Raw genomic sequence first — 15276 nt, 5'->3', positions numbered from 1 at the left:
TTCCAAGTTCTGGCTATTACAAATAAAGCTGCTATGAACATAGTGGAACAGACATCTTTGTTGTATGAATGGGCATCTTTTGGATATATGCCTAAGAGTGGAGTTGCTGGGTCTTGTGGTAGGTTTATTCCCATTTTTCTGAGGAATCTCCATACTGCTTTCCAAAGTGGCTGAACCAGTTGGCACTCCCACCAGCAATGGAGGAGTGTCCCCCTTTCACCACATCCTCTCCAGCATAAATTGTCATTGGTGTTTTTGATTTTAGCCATTCTGACAGGAGTGAGATGGTATCTGAGAGTTGTTTTGATTTGCATTTCCCTGATGGCTAAGGATGTTGAGCACTTTCTCAAGTGCCTCTCAGCCATTTTAGACTCCTCTATTGAAAACTCTCTATTTAGTTCTGCAGCCCACTTTTTAATTGGGTCCTTTGCTGTTTTGGAGACTTGCTTCTTGAGTTCTTTGTAAATTTTGGAGATCAACCCTCTGTCAGATGTGGGATTAGTGAATATTTTTTCCCATTCTGTGGGCTGCCGTTTTGTCTTGCTGACTGTGTCCTTTGCCTTACAGAAGCTTCTCAGTTTCAGTAGGTCCCATTTATTAATTGTTGATCTCACTGTCTGTGCTACTGGTGTTATGTTCAGGAAGCTGTCTCCTGTACCAAATCGTTCAAGGGTACCATCCACTTTCTCTTCTAAGAAGTTCAGTGTGGCTGGATTTATGTTGAGGTCTTTGATCCATTTGGACATAACTTAGATAGAGACAGGATGAAAGTATTCCCTGGGTTCTTGATTGCTCTCTATTTTCATTCATATGTCCTTTCTGTAACCTGGATGCATTTTTGTCTTTGGTTTCTACAAACTAAAATTACTTAGCTGAGGGCGGTGGGTTTTGCCTTCAACTGTAGTCCTTGGAAGGCAGATCTCTGCAAATTCTAGGCCAGCTAGGGCTACCTAGTCAGATCATGCCTGTAAAATAAAATAAGCAAATAAGTTAATGAAATAAATTTAAAATAGAAAAAAATGGAGGGGCGCCTTACTGGAGAGTGTGGAGAGAAGGCAATGCAGAGGGAGAAGGAAGGGGGTAGGTATAATATAGAGGGTGTTTGGAAAAGCCATAGGGAATCATAGTATTTTACATTTGCCTGAATTACATAAAATATATAGAAGTGTATGTGTACCCAACTTGCACATACACACAGAGTAAATGAAATTACTCTACTTGGGGTGCTAAAGCTTCCCACATAGGCCATAGACTAACAGTAAGTTCAGAACCAGACATGAGAAACTTCCTCTTGAGTTTTTGTTCATCAGAGGAGTCCAAGCAACTCCCAAAACAATATAGGCTATTACAGTTGCCTTTGGTTGCCTCTCAGAATTTGAAAGCAAGTTCTTATTTCTGAAGGCACCACACACTTAGTAATGGGACTTGGTGTAAAAAGTCCAAGTGATTTTAGAATGTTCCAGATTCTGAAAGAAAATTAAGCCAACCAGAAATGGTATATCTGCCAAAACTATCATTCAAAATTTAGGTGACTAATAGATAACTGGTAGAACTCTTAATATTTTTAGCCAAATTGTAAACGTATACAAAAAAATGTAATGTTGGGAGTGGATTTCAAAGAACAAATAATGAAAGGTAATCATGATGACCGCATGACATTGTTGGCAGAAGTCAAAGAAGACCTAAATAAATGGAAAGATCTCATGGTCATCACTTGGAAACTGTACATTATTAAAATGGCAATGTTAAATAAATTTATTTACTTATTGAACACAGTCTCAGCAGGCTATTTGTAGTCAGTGGCAAGGTTATCCTAAAATTAAGGAAACCAAAGGGACATAGACTAGGAAAAAAACAATCAATTCAGGAAAAGTGAATTGAGACTTTTTCATTTGAACAATGCCACGCTATCAAGACAACATGGTATTAACATAAAGGTGAGGAACACGGATCCAAGCACTGCTATAGATTTCAACACAGATGCTAAAACAATCCCACCAGGAAACAAAACAAAACAAAACAAAACAAAACAAAACAAAACAATACTCCTCAATGTAAGGGGCTGGCGTGCAGGCAACACAGTGTCTGTAGCAGTCTTGGGCTCCGCCCACCGGCTGCCTGCTCTCTGATTGGCTGGCGCCTCGGAAGAGGTCTGAGGAGGTCAGGAAACAGCGGTTAAAACTCCAGTTGGGAGGGGTCAGGAGACAAGGAAAACCAAGGGACTGGCGATTAGTTTGAGCAGATGTTGGACTAGGATCATGAAGGAAGAGGTGAAGGGAATCCCTGTGAGAGTGGCATTGCGTTGCCGCCCTCTGGTCCCTAAGGAGATTGGCGAGGGCTGTCAGATGTGCCTGTCCTTTGTGCCTGGGAAGCCTCAGGTGGTGATTGGTACAGATAAATCCTTTACCTACGATTATGTGTTTGACCCCTCCACTGAACAGGAGGAGGTCTTCAACACAGCAGTAGCACCACTCATTAAAGGTATATTTAAGGGTTACAATGCCACTGTGCTGGCTTATGGACAAACTGGCTCCGGAAAAACCTACTCTATGGGAGGTGCATATAGTGCAGATCAAGGCAATGAACAGACCATCGGTGTCATTCCTAGGGTAATACAGCTTCTTTTCAGAGAAGTGGCTGAAGACAGAGACTCTGAGTTTACACTGAGCGTGTCTTACTTGGAGATTTACAATGAAGAAATTTTGGACCTTCTATGCTCACCTTGTGAGAAAGCTTCTCAAATACACATCCGGGAGGATCCCAAGGCAGGGATAAAGATTGTGGGACTCACCGAGAGGACGGTGTCAGCTGCCTCTGACATGGTTTCCTGTTTGGAGCAGGGAAACAACTCTAGGACTGTAGCTGCCACAGCTATGAATTCACAGTCTTCCCGATCCCATGCCATTTTCACAATTTCCATAAGGCAAAGGAAGAAAACTGACAAGAACAGCAGCTTTCACTCGAAGCTGTGTCTTGTAGATCTTGCTGGATCAGAAAGACAGAAGAAAACCAAGGCCGAAGGTGACCGCCTGAAAGAGGGTATTCATATTAACCAAGGACTCCTATGCTTGGGAAATGTAATCAGTGCCCTTGGGGATGGCAAAAAGGGTGGGTTTGTGCCCTACCGAGATTCCAGGTTAACTCGCCTGCTTCAAGATTCTCTGGGAGGCAACAGTCACACTCTTATGATCGCCTGTGTGAGTCCTGCTGACTCCAGTCTAGAGGAAACGTTAAACACCTTACGCTATGCTGACAGAGCCAGAAAAATCAAGAACAAACCTGTTATTAATACTGATCCCCAGACAGCTGAACTTAATCATCTGAAGCATCAGGTTAAACAGCTGCAGGTCTTGTTACTACAGACCCGTGGAGGTAGCCTGCCCGGATCTATAAATCTAGAATCATCTGAGACTCTCCAGTCTCTGATGGAAAAGAATCAGTCCCTGGTAGAAGAGAATGAAAAATTAAGTCATGCTTTGAGTGAGGCAGCTGGTCAGACAGCCCAGATGTTGGAAAGGATCCTTACAACAGAACAAGCAAATGAAAAAATTAACACCAAGATACAAGAGCTCAGGCATCATGCAGCCTGCAAACTGGATCTTCAAAAGCTAATGGAGACTTTGGAAGATCAGGAACTGATAGAAAATGTAGAGATAATGCGTAGTCTGCAGCAAGTGATTCTTCATCTATCAGATGAAACCGTTGCTTTCCTAGCTGCAGCCACTGAATCAGCAATGGAATTGGATGCTCAAGTGGTCGTCAGTCCAGAGACTAGTAGGTCTGGTGATGCTTTCACCACACAGCATGCTCTTCGTCAAGCTCAGATGGCTAAGGAACTCACTGAGTTGAATAAAGCCCTTACACTGAAAGAGGCCCTAGCTAGGAAGATAACTTTCAGTGGTGGCCAACTACAGCCCATTCATTGCCAGTATGAAGCTAACATCAAAACTCTAGAGTCAGAAGTCAGCAGTCTGCAGAAGGAAAAGGAACAGTTGCTTCTGGAACTTCAGATGGCCAAGAAGGATGTCAACCAAGCCAAGTTGAGCGAGCACCGCCGTAAATGTCTACAAGAGCTGGAAGCTCAAATAGCTGATTTGAAGAAGAAACTGAATGAACAGTCCAAGCTTCTGAAACTGAAAGAGTCCACAGAGAATACTGTCTCTAAACTGACCCTGGAGATACAGATGATGAAAACCCAGCGAGTACAGTTAATGCGTCAGATGAAGGAAGATGCTGAGAAGTCTAGACAGTGGAAGCGACGGAAGGACAAAGAGGTAATCCAGTTAAAAGAACAAGACCGTAAAAGGCGATATGAGCTGCTTAAACTTGAAAGAGACTTCCAGAAACAGTCCAATGTGCTCAGGCGTAAAACTGAAGAGGCAGCAGCTGCCAACAAGCAGCTCAAGGATGCCCTCCAAAAGCAACGAGAAGCCGCAGATAAACGGAAGGAAACTCAGAGCCGTGGAATAGAAGGCACAGAAGCGCGAGTGAAGAGCTCGCTTAGACATGAAATTGAAGTTATGGTCAGCACCGAGGAAGTCAAACGCCATCTGAATGACCTCCTGGAAGAGCGCAAGATCCTGGCCATGGATGTGGCTCAGCTGAAAGGAAACAAGGAACCTGGTGAGAACCCACCCCCTAAGCTCCAGAGGAGTGCACCCACTAGTGATGAAGTATGTGGCCATGCTTCAGAGCCAGAGAATTCTATTACAAAGCAGATAAAAAGCCTAGAGTCTGAAATGGAACTCAGGAGTGCTCAGATTGCAGACTTACAGCAAAAGCTCCTGGATGCAGAAAGTGAAGACAGGTCAAAACGACACTGGGAGAATATCACTACAATTCTGGAAGCCAAGTGCGCCCTAAAATATTTGGTCGGAGAGCTGGTCTCCTCTAAACTGTGTGTCAGTGAGCTTGAAAGCAACCTGAAACAGAGCCAGGCCAGCTGTTCTAAAATCCAGACAATGCTGTTTGAGGAGCAGAGTCATCTTGTCGTGGTGGAGACAGAGTTGAAAGCGGAGTTGCTCAAGGTGGAGCAAAGGCACCAAGAGAAGGTGCTCTACCTTCTCAGTCAGCTGCAGCAAAGGCCAACAGCAGAGAAGCCGCCAGAGGTGTGGATCAGTGGAAAGGAACAGCAGCTGCTGAACACATTGCAGTGTCAGGAGGAACAGTTTAGGAGAATGCAAGAAGCATGTGAGCAAAATCAGCAACTTCTCCAAGAGAATGAAGCCATCACACAGAAACTGACCCTCCTTCAAGGGGCCAAAGGCCAGAAACTTCACCTCCGCAAGGATGGCCTTCAATCTCCAGATTCTTCTTTTGACTACATCCCACCTCTGCCCAAGCCACCCTGTGTTAGAGACAAGTTCCTGGAACAGAGCTTGGACACTGATTATCACTCAGAGAATTCTGAAAATGAGTCTGAAGATGGAGATGCAGATGATGAGGAGTGGAAACCAAGAACACTGGCTAAAGTACCCAGGAGGACCATCCTAGGGTGTTCCTGTAGGGGATGGTGTAAGAACAGACACTGTGGGTGCAGGAAACAAGGGATGGACTGCAGCGTGACCTGTGGCTGTGACCCCACAAAGTGCCAGAATCACCAGCAAGAACAAAGTAGCTTGGGTACTATTGAGTGGAACCAGGATTCTGAAGGATCCTTCAAACTGGAAGATCCTACAGAGGTGACCCCAGGAAGGAGCTTCTTCAACCCCGTCTGTGCTACTCCCAATACCAAGATCCTAAAAGGGATGTGTGATATGAATCAGGTTCCGTTAAGGAAGACTGCTCTTGCCGTTTCCTTAGACCTCCCAGACATAAAACACAGAGCAACAGAATCCCAGGAAAACAAGGCCACTGGGAAGAAGAAGAAACGAGCTCTGGCCAGCAACAGCAGCTTCTTCTCTGGCTGCTCTCCTACCACAGAAGAGAGGCGCTGAGAGTGCAGTGAGCTCAGCTCTTCTCATCTGCCCTGACAGACACTTCCAAGGTACAGCAGGGTAGAGGACTGTTTTCTAACGACTTCCCAGGGTTTTTGTTTTCTTGCTATTGAGAAAAAGGGATACAGTACTATGTAAGAAAGATGGTCTTTTTTGAGTGATGGCTCTTTTCCTTCAAACTCACTCCCAGGGCCACTGAATAGAAGTCACCTGCAGAAGACTCAGGGACACTTCAGGAACCAATCCCTACAACAATGCAGCTCTTTCTTTGTGATCACCCAATGCTGTCTGCTCACAGAGGTAAGGCTGAGGCCTTCCTCTCTTGAGATTGTCTCAGCTTATAGGAAAATCCTGGTCCATATCGAGCCTGGCTCAACTCCTTCACCACACCTCAGGAATTGAACTGGTATCATTCCTGTCCTGACTGTGTCTGTATTTTAAATGTTTTAGCAGGCCCCAAAAATTGTTTTCATTTTTAGATGTTAAATAAATCAAACTACCTATTCCAAAAATGACCATAGACTCGTATATACTGTAGTGTACAGAAATACAGTGAAAAGTATAGATACCTGGAACAAGGAATAGGGGTAAACCTGTAAGGTCTTGGGTCAGGCAACGATTTTCTACACGTCACAAAATGCACAAGTAACAAAATTGAAAAAGCCCCCAAAGAAAATAAGCACCAGATGAATGGTTTCTGTACCCTGATAGTAAGTCTCCCCACTGATGCAGTAATCTGAATCAAGCCAAATTAAAATAAAAGACCAGGTTTTTGGGTAAAAGACTCCCAGGTGACTCTCCAGGCTCCCAGAGATGAGAATGGGAGAAGGGACTGGAAGGCCCACGTGGCAGTTTTAAGTACCCTGTTGGTCTTGAGTAGCTCCGGAGGAGGAGCCACTGCTTGGTGAATTTTCTGAAGACTCTTCTGGAGGCTGGTGGGGGTTGGAAGCGGAATTCCCAGCTAAAACAACAAGGACACAGTCTGAAATGGATCCACAGACTAAAACAGGGTAAGTATTCTTTGAAACATTCAGAGAAAAAACCCTAGGAAGAAAAAATGTTCACACTGTCATAAATTAGCAATACAGAATGCTGGAAGAAAATGAAGCAACATTTTAAGGGTTTATTTTTCACCTAGAACTCAATATTAACCAGTCTAGTTGATAAGTATAAGAGCAAAATAATCATAATTTATACATTGGAAATACAATGAACACAGCTTGAATTTTGGACAGTTAGTGTTTGACAAAATTGTTTATTGTGGGGATTTCCATTTTCCTATGTTGCTATGTTCTATATGCAGTCGCAAGCTTATGGCCTGAGCCAGAGCCAGCAGGGTCTAGACTAACCATCAGAGTCCCTTCCAGAGGTTGATTCCACAGCCTTTCCTGGAGCTGTTCAATCTTCATCTTCTAGGCCTACTTTTCCTGTTATCTCCTGGATGATGACTATATGCATCACATTTTCCTTCAAGTAAATGCCTCTTTACAACTGGTCTGTTTCTGCTATACTCCCGGTACCGCTAGAACTTAGAAATTCAGATGCCATGTCACATTCTTAGGAAGTTACTATGTACTCTAGTATGACAGGAAAGCCAGAAGACCAGTGAAAGATGAGTTCTGGGAATGACTAGAGGGCTGCAATACTGACAGCAAGTGTTTCAGAATGGACTAAGATGGTACAGGGGTTCCTGACTTTAAAACAAAACAAATTCTTTCTTTCTACCTACCTGTCTGTCTGTCTGTCTATCTATCTATCTATCTATCTATCTATCTATCTATCTATCTATCTATCTATCTACCAACCCATCCAGCCGTCACCAATCTATCTCTAATAGAACAACTAAGAAAATGTCATCTTTCAAAAACAAGGAATTTCTGTGCCAAGCTCTTCCCACACACCAGGGTTCCTTAGTTCTGTTTTCTGTTTCCCATTTTGTGTCAGGCAGGTGCCAGGAACAGGTGTTTCTGACTTTCCATGCATACTCAGTCTGCACTGTACTCAGTCAAGAGTGCTCTGGATTGGAGAAGCTGGACAGCCATTTGCATTACAGTTGTTTTTCTTTACCTGTCTGTTAAGGATTTGTAGAAGTTCTTGTCTTAGTTAGGGTTTCTATTGCTGCTATGAAACACCATGACCAAGTTGAGGAAATGGTTAATTTGGCTTACATGTCCATATAACTGTTCATCACTGAAGGAAGTCTGGACAGAAACTCAAACTGGGCAGGATCCTGGGGGCAGGTGCTGATGCAGAGGCCGTGGAGGGGTGCTGCTTACTGACTTGTTTCCCCTGGCTTGCTCAGCCCACCTTCTTAGACAACCCAGGACCACCAACCCAGGGATTGCACCACCCACAGTGGACTGGGCCCTCTCGCATTGACCACTACTTGAGAAAATGCCTTACAGCTGGATGCATTTCCTCAACTGTGGCTCTTTCCTCTCTGATGACTGTGGTTTGGGTCAAGTTGGCACACAAAACCATCCAGTACAGTTCTACCTGAATCATTTAAAGATAATTGAAAAGATGGCATGCAACTTGTTGATGAATTGCTTCTGAGTTTGGATTTTGGGGTTATTCAAGAATAAGCTATTAAAGGGAATCATGACATATAATTACAAAGGACCATGGAGTAAAGATATGTTATTGAGTTTGCTCATAGAATGGGACTCTGAGTCAGCCACTTCTATGTAAGCAAATGTTTGTCCTTGTGTCTAGGACACATCATGTTTTTGGTGTGTATTGGTGGGAGAATCACATTTGAAAGAGAAATACATAAAAACTGCTTTGGGATTAATTGTATCTGCACACTTCTTTCTGTCTGACAAGTTCCTAAGTATGTGACACTGAAATAGATTCCCACTGTGCTGGTTTACCCCGTTTACAATGAGTATGAAGATGGACTCCTGTATCATCAGGGATTTTACTGTATGAACTTGGAGACCTGGGAAAGCTTGTGGTCATTGTAGTAATCAATAAGAAAAAGACATCTCTTGATATACCAGACTAAATCAATTATTCAGGAAGTTGTTAGAGATAGCAGAGAATATTTCCATAGGAGATTTTAGTGTGGTCATATGGGTGGGAATGACTATATAAATACCTTGCACATGGGTGAATTGACAATCCCAACTGCAGTTAAACACTGCAAACCAACAATACTTTTTGCTACTCAGACATGGTAAGGAAGCCAGTGACGGGTCCAGTTCATTAATAGCATTTTGGATGGTACAGTACCAGTCCAAGAAAATGATAGCATTTTGCAGAGATTGAAACTAATAGTATTTGATGCCAAATCTCCAATTGTATCTGTATTCAAGAGCTGTTCATTTATTGGCTGCTTTCTCTTTGGTTTGCCACTGGGTGTCATCAGCATCATGTGCTAGGGAATCTGCACAGCTAATACAGAGAGGAAGGCTTTATAGGACAGTGATAGGAAGTATCTGTCTAAAAGCTAAGTGAAAAACTAGGATCATATATAAGAGAGCAAAGAGCAGGAGTCAAGCAGTGGAGGACCTTTATTGCAGAGTCCAGGAATGTGTTAGAAAAGAAGGAAGATTAAGTTTTTACAGATGTAAAATATTGAAAGGATTTCAAATGATTGGAGTCTAGTTATTGAATTTAGATATTTAGTCATGATCTATTTACAGAAGAGCTCAAGGCTGGACTGGTCTACTTTGTTAGTTCCAGGACAGGCTGGGCAATATAGAAAGATCCTTTCTCCAAAATAATAATAATAATTGTTAATAGTAACAACATAGAAGTGTGCTTTATAGGGAAAATAGTATTTCTGCTTACAATATCAATTCTCCTAGATTTTAGATAAAATTTATATGAACAAAATCAAGTCTTTTTTTTTTGTTTGTTTTTTGAGACAGGGTTTCTCTGTAGCTTTGGAGGCTGTCCTGGAACTCACTTTGTAGACCAGGCTGGCCTCGAACTCACAGAGATCTGCCTGCCTCTGCCTCCCAAGCGCTGGGATTAAAGGTGTGCGCCACCAACGCCCGGCCAAAATCAAGTCTTTAAAATTTAGGCACTTAAAATTTTCTTCCTGAATAAAATTTAAGATCCTGAGGTTAAAGATGGTGTGATTGCTTTTTTTTGTAGCATGGAATGCTTATCTTACTATTTATTTTAAAAGAAGAATGGTTACTTTTTAACTTTATACTTAGTTTTATTGTTATAATATTGGCATATGGACCCACAAAATGAGGGGTGAGAGTCTTGTGATTGATCTTTGTAAAATGACTAGGATATAAAGAGAGTGGCAGCTTTAGCCCATGCCTCTGTAGCACTCGGTGGGCACATCTTCCAGTACTGCAGGAAGGAGAGGCCCCTTTAGTCCCCCTTGCCTTAGCCAAAATAGCCCAGTATTTTGTTTCATTTCACTTTTATTTTAAATATTGACATTACTTCTACAATTTACATCAATTAAAAGGGATGTTTCCGAACCCATGTTTTCTTATATTATGTAAATTTTAATAACAATTTATGATGTAGAGCCAGGCATTGGTGGCACATGCCTTTAATCTCAGCACTCAGGAGGCAGAGGCAGGCGGGTCTCTGTGAGTTCGAGGACAGCCTGGTCTACAAGAGCTAGTTCAGGACAGCCTCCAAAGCCACAGAGAAACCCTGTCTCGAAAAACCAAAAAAAAAAATTGTGATGTAGAATATGGGTTTATACATTCTTAGTTAGGGTCTCTATTGCTTTGAAGAGACACCATGACTACGGCAACTCTTACAAAGAAAACATTTAATTGAGGTGACTGCTTACATTATCATCATGGTGGGTAGTATGGTGGTGTACAGGCAGACATGGTGCTTGAGAAGGAGCTGCTACAGGAAGTGGACTGTCTCACCAGACATGGCTTCAGCATACATGAGACCTCAAAGCCTGCCTCCACAGTGACATACTTCCTCCAATAAGATCACACCTACTTTAATAAGGTCACACCTCCTAATAATGCCACTCCCTCTGGGGGACATTTCCTTTCAAACCACCACACATACACACATAAAATTTATTGTCACGCCTTTGCATATCATGACATGTCTGTGATATAATCAGACATGATGTCAACTTAGGATGTCAGAAGCAGTGAGAGCTAAGTTCCCTTCTCTAGTCTTTCAGCTTTGCCACCAAATCAGTCATGACTTCTCATCTTTTATTAAACTTCAGTCATGTCTAAGAGTGGGTATTTTGTGATACACATGCTTACTGAAGATTACTTTGTTAGTTTTTTTTAAAGATTTATTTATTTATTACATATACAGTGTTCTGCCTACATACCAGAAGAGGGCACCAGATTGAATTGTAGATGGTTGTGAGCCACCATGTGGTTGCTGGGAATTGAACTCAGGACCTCTGGAAGAGCAGTCAGTGCTTTCAACCTCTGAGACATCTCTCTAGCCCTACTTTGCTAGTTTTGAGGGTTTTGTTTTAGATAATTTTAGGATTTATATTAGATAAACATTCGGGTGTTTGTTCTTTGAGTACTTCAGGATCTATTGTGAAGGATCCACTAAGCATTTACAACTGTAGTTTGTAGTTCTAACACTAGAAGTTACCTAAGATTTTTTTTGCTTTGGTTTCCAGAGATCTTTTGGTTTCTTTTGTAGTATTAATCATCACTGAACTCAAATTCATGTGTCTGTAGAACTAGGGAACTGTTAGTCATAGTTTTATTGTATACATGTATTCTTTTCATATTTGAAAACCAACCATTTTAATGTTTAGTCTTTCATTATTAATGTCACTGGTAATGGTATAAATATTTATTCATGAGGAATTTCAGGAGCTATTAGAAATAAATATTCTCACGTAAAAACTGGAGACAAGTAGCATTCATGTAACAAGTATACCCAGCTCCAAAGAATAAGGGGGACTCATGGGAAAGCTCATGTTAAGACCAATAGTCAAGCCTGTTTTACAGGGAGGAAAAAACCTTAGGTAAGTAAAATGCTTTATTTATGAAAGTGTCCAGTAAGGAGAGACACATGAGGAAATAAAGAACCGCTAGTACTTTTCCTTATTGTTTATCACTACCAAACATTGTGTGTCTTGTCAATCATTGCTTGTAAATAAGAGCACAAGGCAAATTTGTATCAGCAAACAGAACTGTATTCTGTGATCCTCTTATGAGTAAGAGCTTCAGTTCTCTGTTTTCTTTTCACAACTCTATAATGATCCTCATGTTCTGTTTGTACTGTTAAAATGTATTCATTGATGACAAACAAAGTGTGTAAATGAATACTTTTGTTTCTTTTTGCATTGAAATAATTGCTTTTTACCCATTTCCACTTTTTGGTGTTTTCATTTGCATTATCACATTGCTCACCCAGCAGATTTTAGAATTTGTTCACCGCTGTGCATTTCCCTTCAGTGTGAAATCAGGGTTCTGAGCTCTGCTGGCATACCAGGAGAAAAATACTTCAAAATCAAGGCAGATCTCTCTTAACTTAGAAAAAGATAGATATTCTAATTCAGTGATGGGTCCCATGATTAAATAGTAGTAACAGAATTCTTCAGGAAATTGGCATTCCATCTTTTCTTTCATTTGCAATGAAGTTGTCTTTGATTTCTGAAATTTCAAGTTACATCTCTTGGTTGAATCTGGTGGGAGTGACACCTGAGAATATTTCAGAGAATGTGTATGCTTTTAATCTAGTGTCTTATACACCACTGTGTCTTGAAGTCCTTTTTCATTGTGGACAGCGATAAGTTTGTAGCTTCTATTATCTGAAACTTGTCTGACATTAGACTTAGAATTTTGTTTTCTTCCTTGTGTATAGGTACGGTCTGTAATGTAAACTATATCAAGTGAGTAAAAGGTAGTGGAAAGGTCTTCATGAATAGTTAAAGAAATTATGTCTATTGTTTCTGTTTAATGGATTTTATTGCTCATGATGTTTCTGGTATTTTGATTTGGGGGCTCTTGATTTTAGTCTTAGAAAATATTTTCATCATTGCTTCTTGATGAAGAAGTAGACAGGGAAAGAAATCACTATTAGTTTAATGCAGAAATTGTTAAAATAAGCCAATGTGTGATATTCAGACTGTTAATTAAACAGAGGGGTTAAGTTTGTCGTTTTTTCCATCACATTATTTTTATGGATTATTTGGGAATGTCACATAGTGAACTCTGATCACACTAACTTCCCTGTCATCCCATGTCTGCTCCTTCCCAACCTTTGTGACTGCCCCCAAGTAAAGAAGGAGAAGAAGGAAAAGGAGAAGGAGCAGTAGGAGGAGAGGAGGAGGAGGAGGAGGAGGAGGAGGGGGAGGAGGAGGAGGAGGAGGAGGAGAGGAGGAGGAGGAGGAGGAGGAGGAGGGGGAGGAGGAGGGGGGGGAGGAGGAGGAGAAGAAGAAGAAGAAGAAGAAGAAGAAGAAGAAGAAGAAGAAGAAGAAGAAGAAGAAGAAGAAGAAGAAGAGAAAAACAAGCTGAATTTGCGTTGCCTATATACTCACTGGAGCATGGTCAAATTCCCAGTGGTCAGTCTCAAAGAAAACTGAGTCCTCCCCCACTGAAAACCATAGAGTTCAATGTATGTGTGTTCTTGGGTGTGTGGCATCTGCTGGAGCAGTCTGTTTAGTAGTTGGGTGGGGAACCAATGCCTTTGTTTGCCTTCTCCTTCCTCCTCTTCCAGTTTTCCAGCTCCTACCTGTGCCAGGGCTTCTAGAACTTGGGATTCAGGATGCTGGCCTGGACTCTGGTGGGCTAGGAGGCTTCCTCTGGGATACAGTCTTGTCATTTTATTTTTACAAATATGCATTTTAAGAAATCTGAGTCCAATAGGGAGTCAAGTTCAACACCCCATACAAAAGAACAAAAAATAGCAACAACAAAACCCACACAAAAAACAAAATCAAACCAAAAGTAAAAACAAAAACAAAAAAACTTTCTAGTTGGGACTAAGCTATAAAAGTCTGCTAAAGTCTGTACTACTCTTGGTTTCTTGAATTGTGACAGTGACTTAAGGCATCAATTGTAGACTTTTGTTTTTCTAAAATAAAGTAATAAAAATAACCCCCAAAATTAAAAATGAAAAAGGCCCAAGGAGTTTCCTGCTCCACCAGAGTTCACCCTGGCACCCAGATCCCTGGTAAGCCTTCTGCCCACTGGACTACCAACACTTCCTCAGTGCTGCCCAGACTCCCGCCACAGCCCCCTTCTCCTCTCACCGTGTCCCAGCCCACACTGTGGTGATATATTATTTATGATTTAATAAGGCTTGCCTTAGAGTTCATGATGTAAAGCCAGTCACAAACTATAAAGCCAGACAATGGTGATACACACCTTTAATACCAGCAGCCATACTAGTTAGCTATAGAAGCTAGGCAGTTGTGGTGCACACCTGTAATCCCAAGACTCAAGAGACAAGCAGATGGATCTCTGTTAGTTCAAGGCCACACTGAGCTACACTAAATTGTTCCATTCCTAACTAGAAATGGCTCACACAAAGGTGGTCTCAGCATTTGGGATCATATGCCTTTAATCCCAGTACTAGGGGGGTATAAAAGGAAGAACCTAAGGGTCTTGTAGGAGAATTTGTCTCTAACCATGTTGAGGAGAGGCAGCAGTCTGGGATTGCAGACTGAGGCTTGGTGGAGACAGGATTGCCATTCCAGCCTGAGGTAGAGGTAAGAGCTAGTGGTCAGCAGTTTCACTTCTTTGATATTCAGCTTGAAGCTTGGACCATATCAGGATGGTTCTAAGTGATTGTCCAATGCAAAATGCGTGTTAGCAAAAGTGATGAAAGAGCACAAAATAGTTGAGGTCAAACAGGGTCACTCAACTATTTAATGATGGTTTGGATTATGTTGTCAAGGTCACTCACAGGTGATAACTGGCCTCCAGCTGCTGGTATTGTTTTGAGAGCAGTGGAAATGTTTGGAAGTAGGGCACAAAAGGTGAACAAGGTATCAGCTTATAGATAGATGACACTTCTGGTTAACTTTCTGTTACATGTCTGTTGAAATGACCAGCTGATTTTTTTCTTCAGCCAACATGGATAGAAGCGAATTTCACTACCATGTTTTCCCTAACTTGCTAGGATACACTAGGGAGCTCTGAGCCCTGGGAAATTTTTCTTCTCTTTACTTGCCTATGGCAGGTATCTGGTCACAGGGATGAGAAAACAGCTGAGACTAGCGCTGAGGGATGCATGGAACAGAGAAGCATCAGATGGTTGTGAGTTACTGTGGGTGCTGAAACTCAAGCCACACTCTCTGCAAGAGCAGCAAGTGCTCTAAGCCACCAAACCATCCCTCCAGCCCCAAGAGTGCCTTAAGCTTTTCTGTTTAGTGAGTGCCCATGACACTTGGGGCTCTGAGATCTCTTCT

At 41.9% G+C, this 15276-nt stretch overlaps 1 protein-coding gene and 1 pseudogene across 1 annotated transcript; both read left to right on the top strand.

Moving 5' to 3' along the window:
- Nucleotides 1-2191: 2191 nt before the first annotated feature.
- On the top strand, nucleotides 2192-6448 carry LOC101841435 (chromosome-associated kinesin KIF4A-like). The gene is made up of 2 exons (XM_040742621.1): nucleotides 2192-5986; nucleotides 6127-6448. Exon 1 carries the CDS (start codon nucleotides 2259-2261, stop codon nucleotides 5934-5936), a length of 3678 nt encoding a protein of 1225 aa, XP_040598555.1. The 5' UTR covers nucleotides 2192-2258; the 3' UTR covers nucleotides 5937-5986; nucleotides 6127-6448.
- Nucleotides 6449-8481: 2033 nt separating this feature from the next.
- LOC101841166 lies at nucleotides 8482-13333 on the top strand (annotated as a pseudogene).
- Nucleotides 13334-15276: the final 1943 nt, after the last annotated feature.

The sequence above is a fragment of the Mesocricetus auratus genome, unplaced genomic scaffold (assembly GCF_017639785.1).
Source record: "Mesocricetus auratus isolate SY011 unplaced genomic scaffold, BCM_Maur_2.0 Super-Scaffold_15014, whole genome shotgun sequence".
In the NCBI taxonomy this organism is placed as follows: Eukaryota; Metazoa; Chordata; class Mammalia; order Rodentia; family Cricetidae; genus Mesocricetus; species Mesocricetus auratus.
Note: the sequence above shows the minus strand (reverse complement) of the source record. Positions and strands in the feature narration are given on the sequence as shown.

What these genes read in the sequence shown, in the direction of transcription:
- LOC101841435 (XM_040742621.1), top strand. Translation starts at nt 2,259, where the DNA reads ATGAAGGAAGAGGTGAAGGGAATCCCTGTGAGAGTGGCATTGCGTTGC.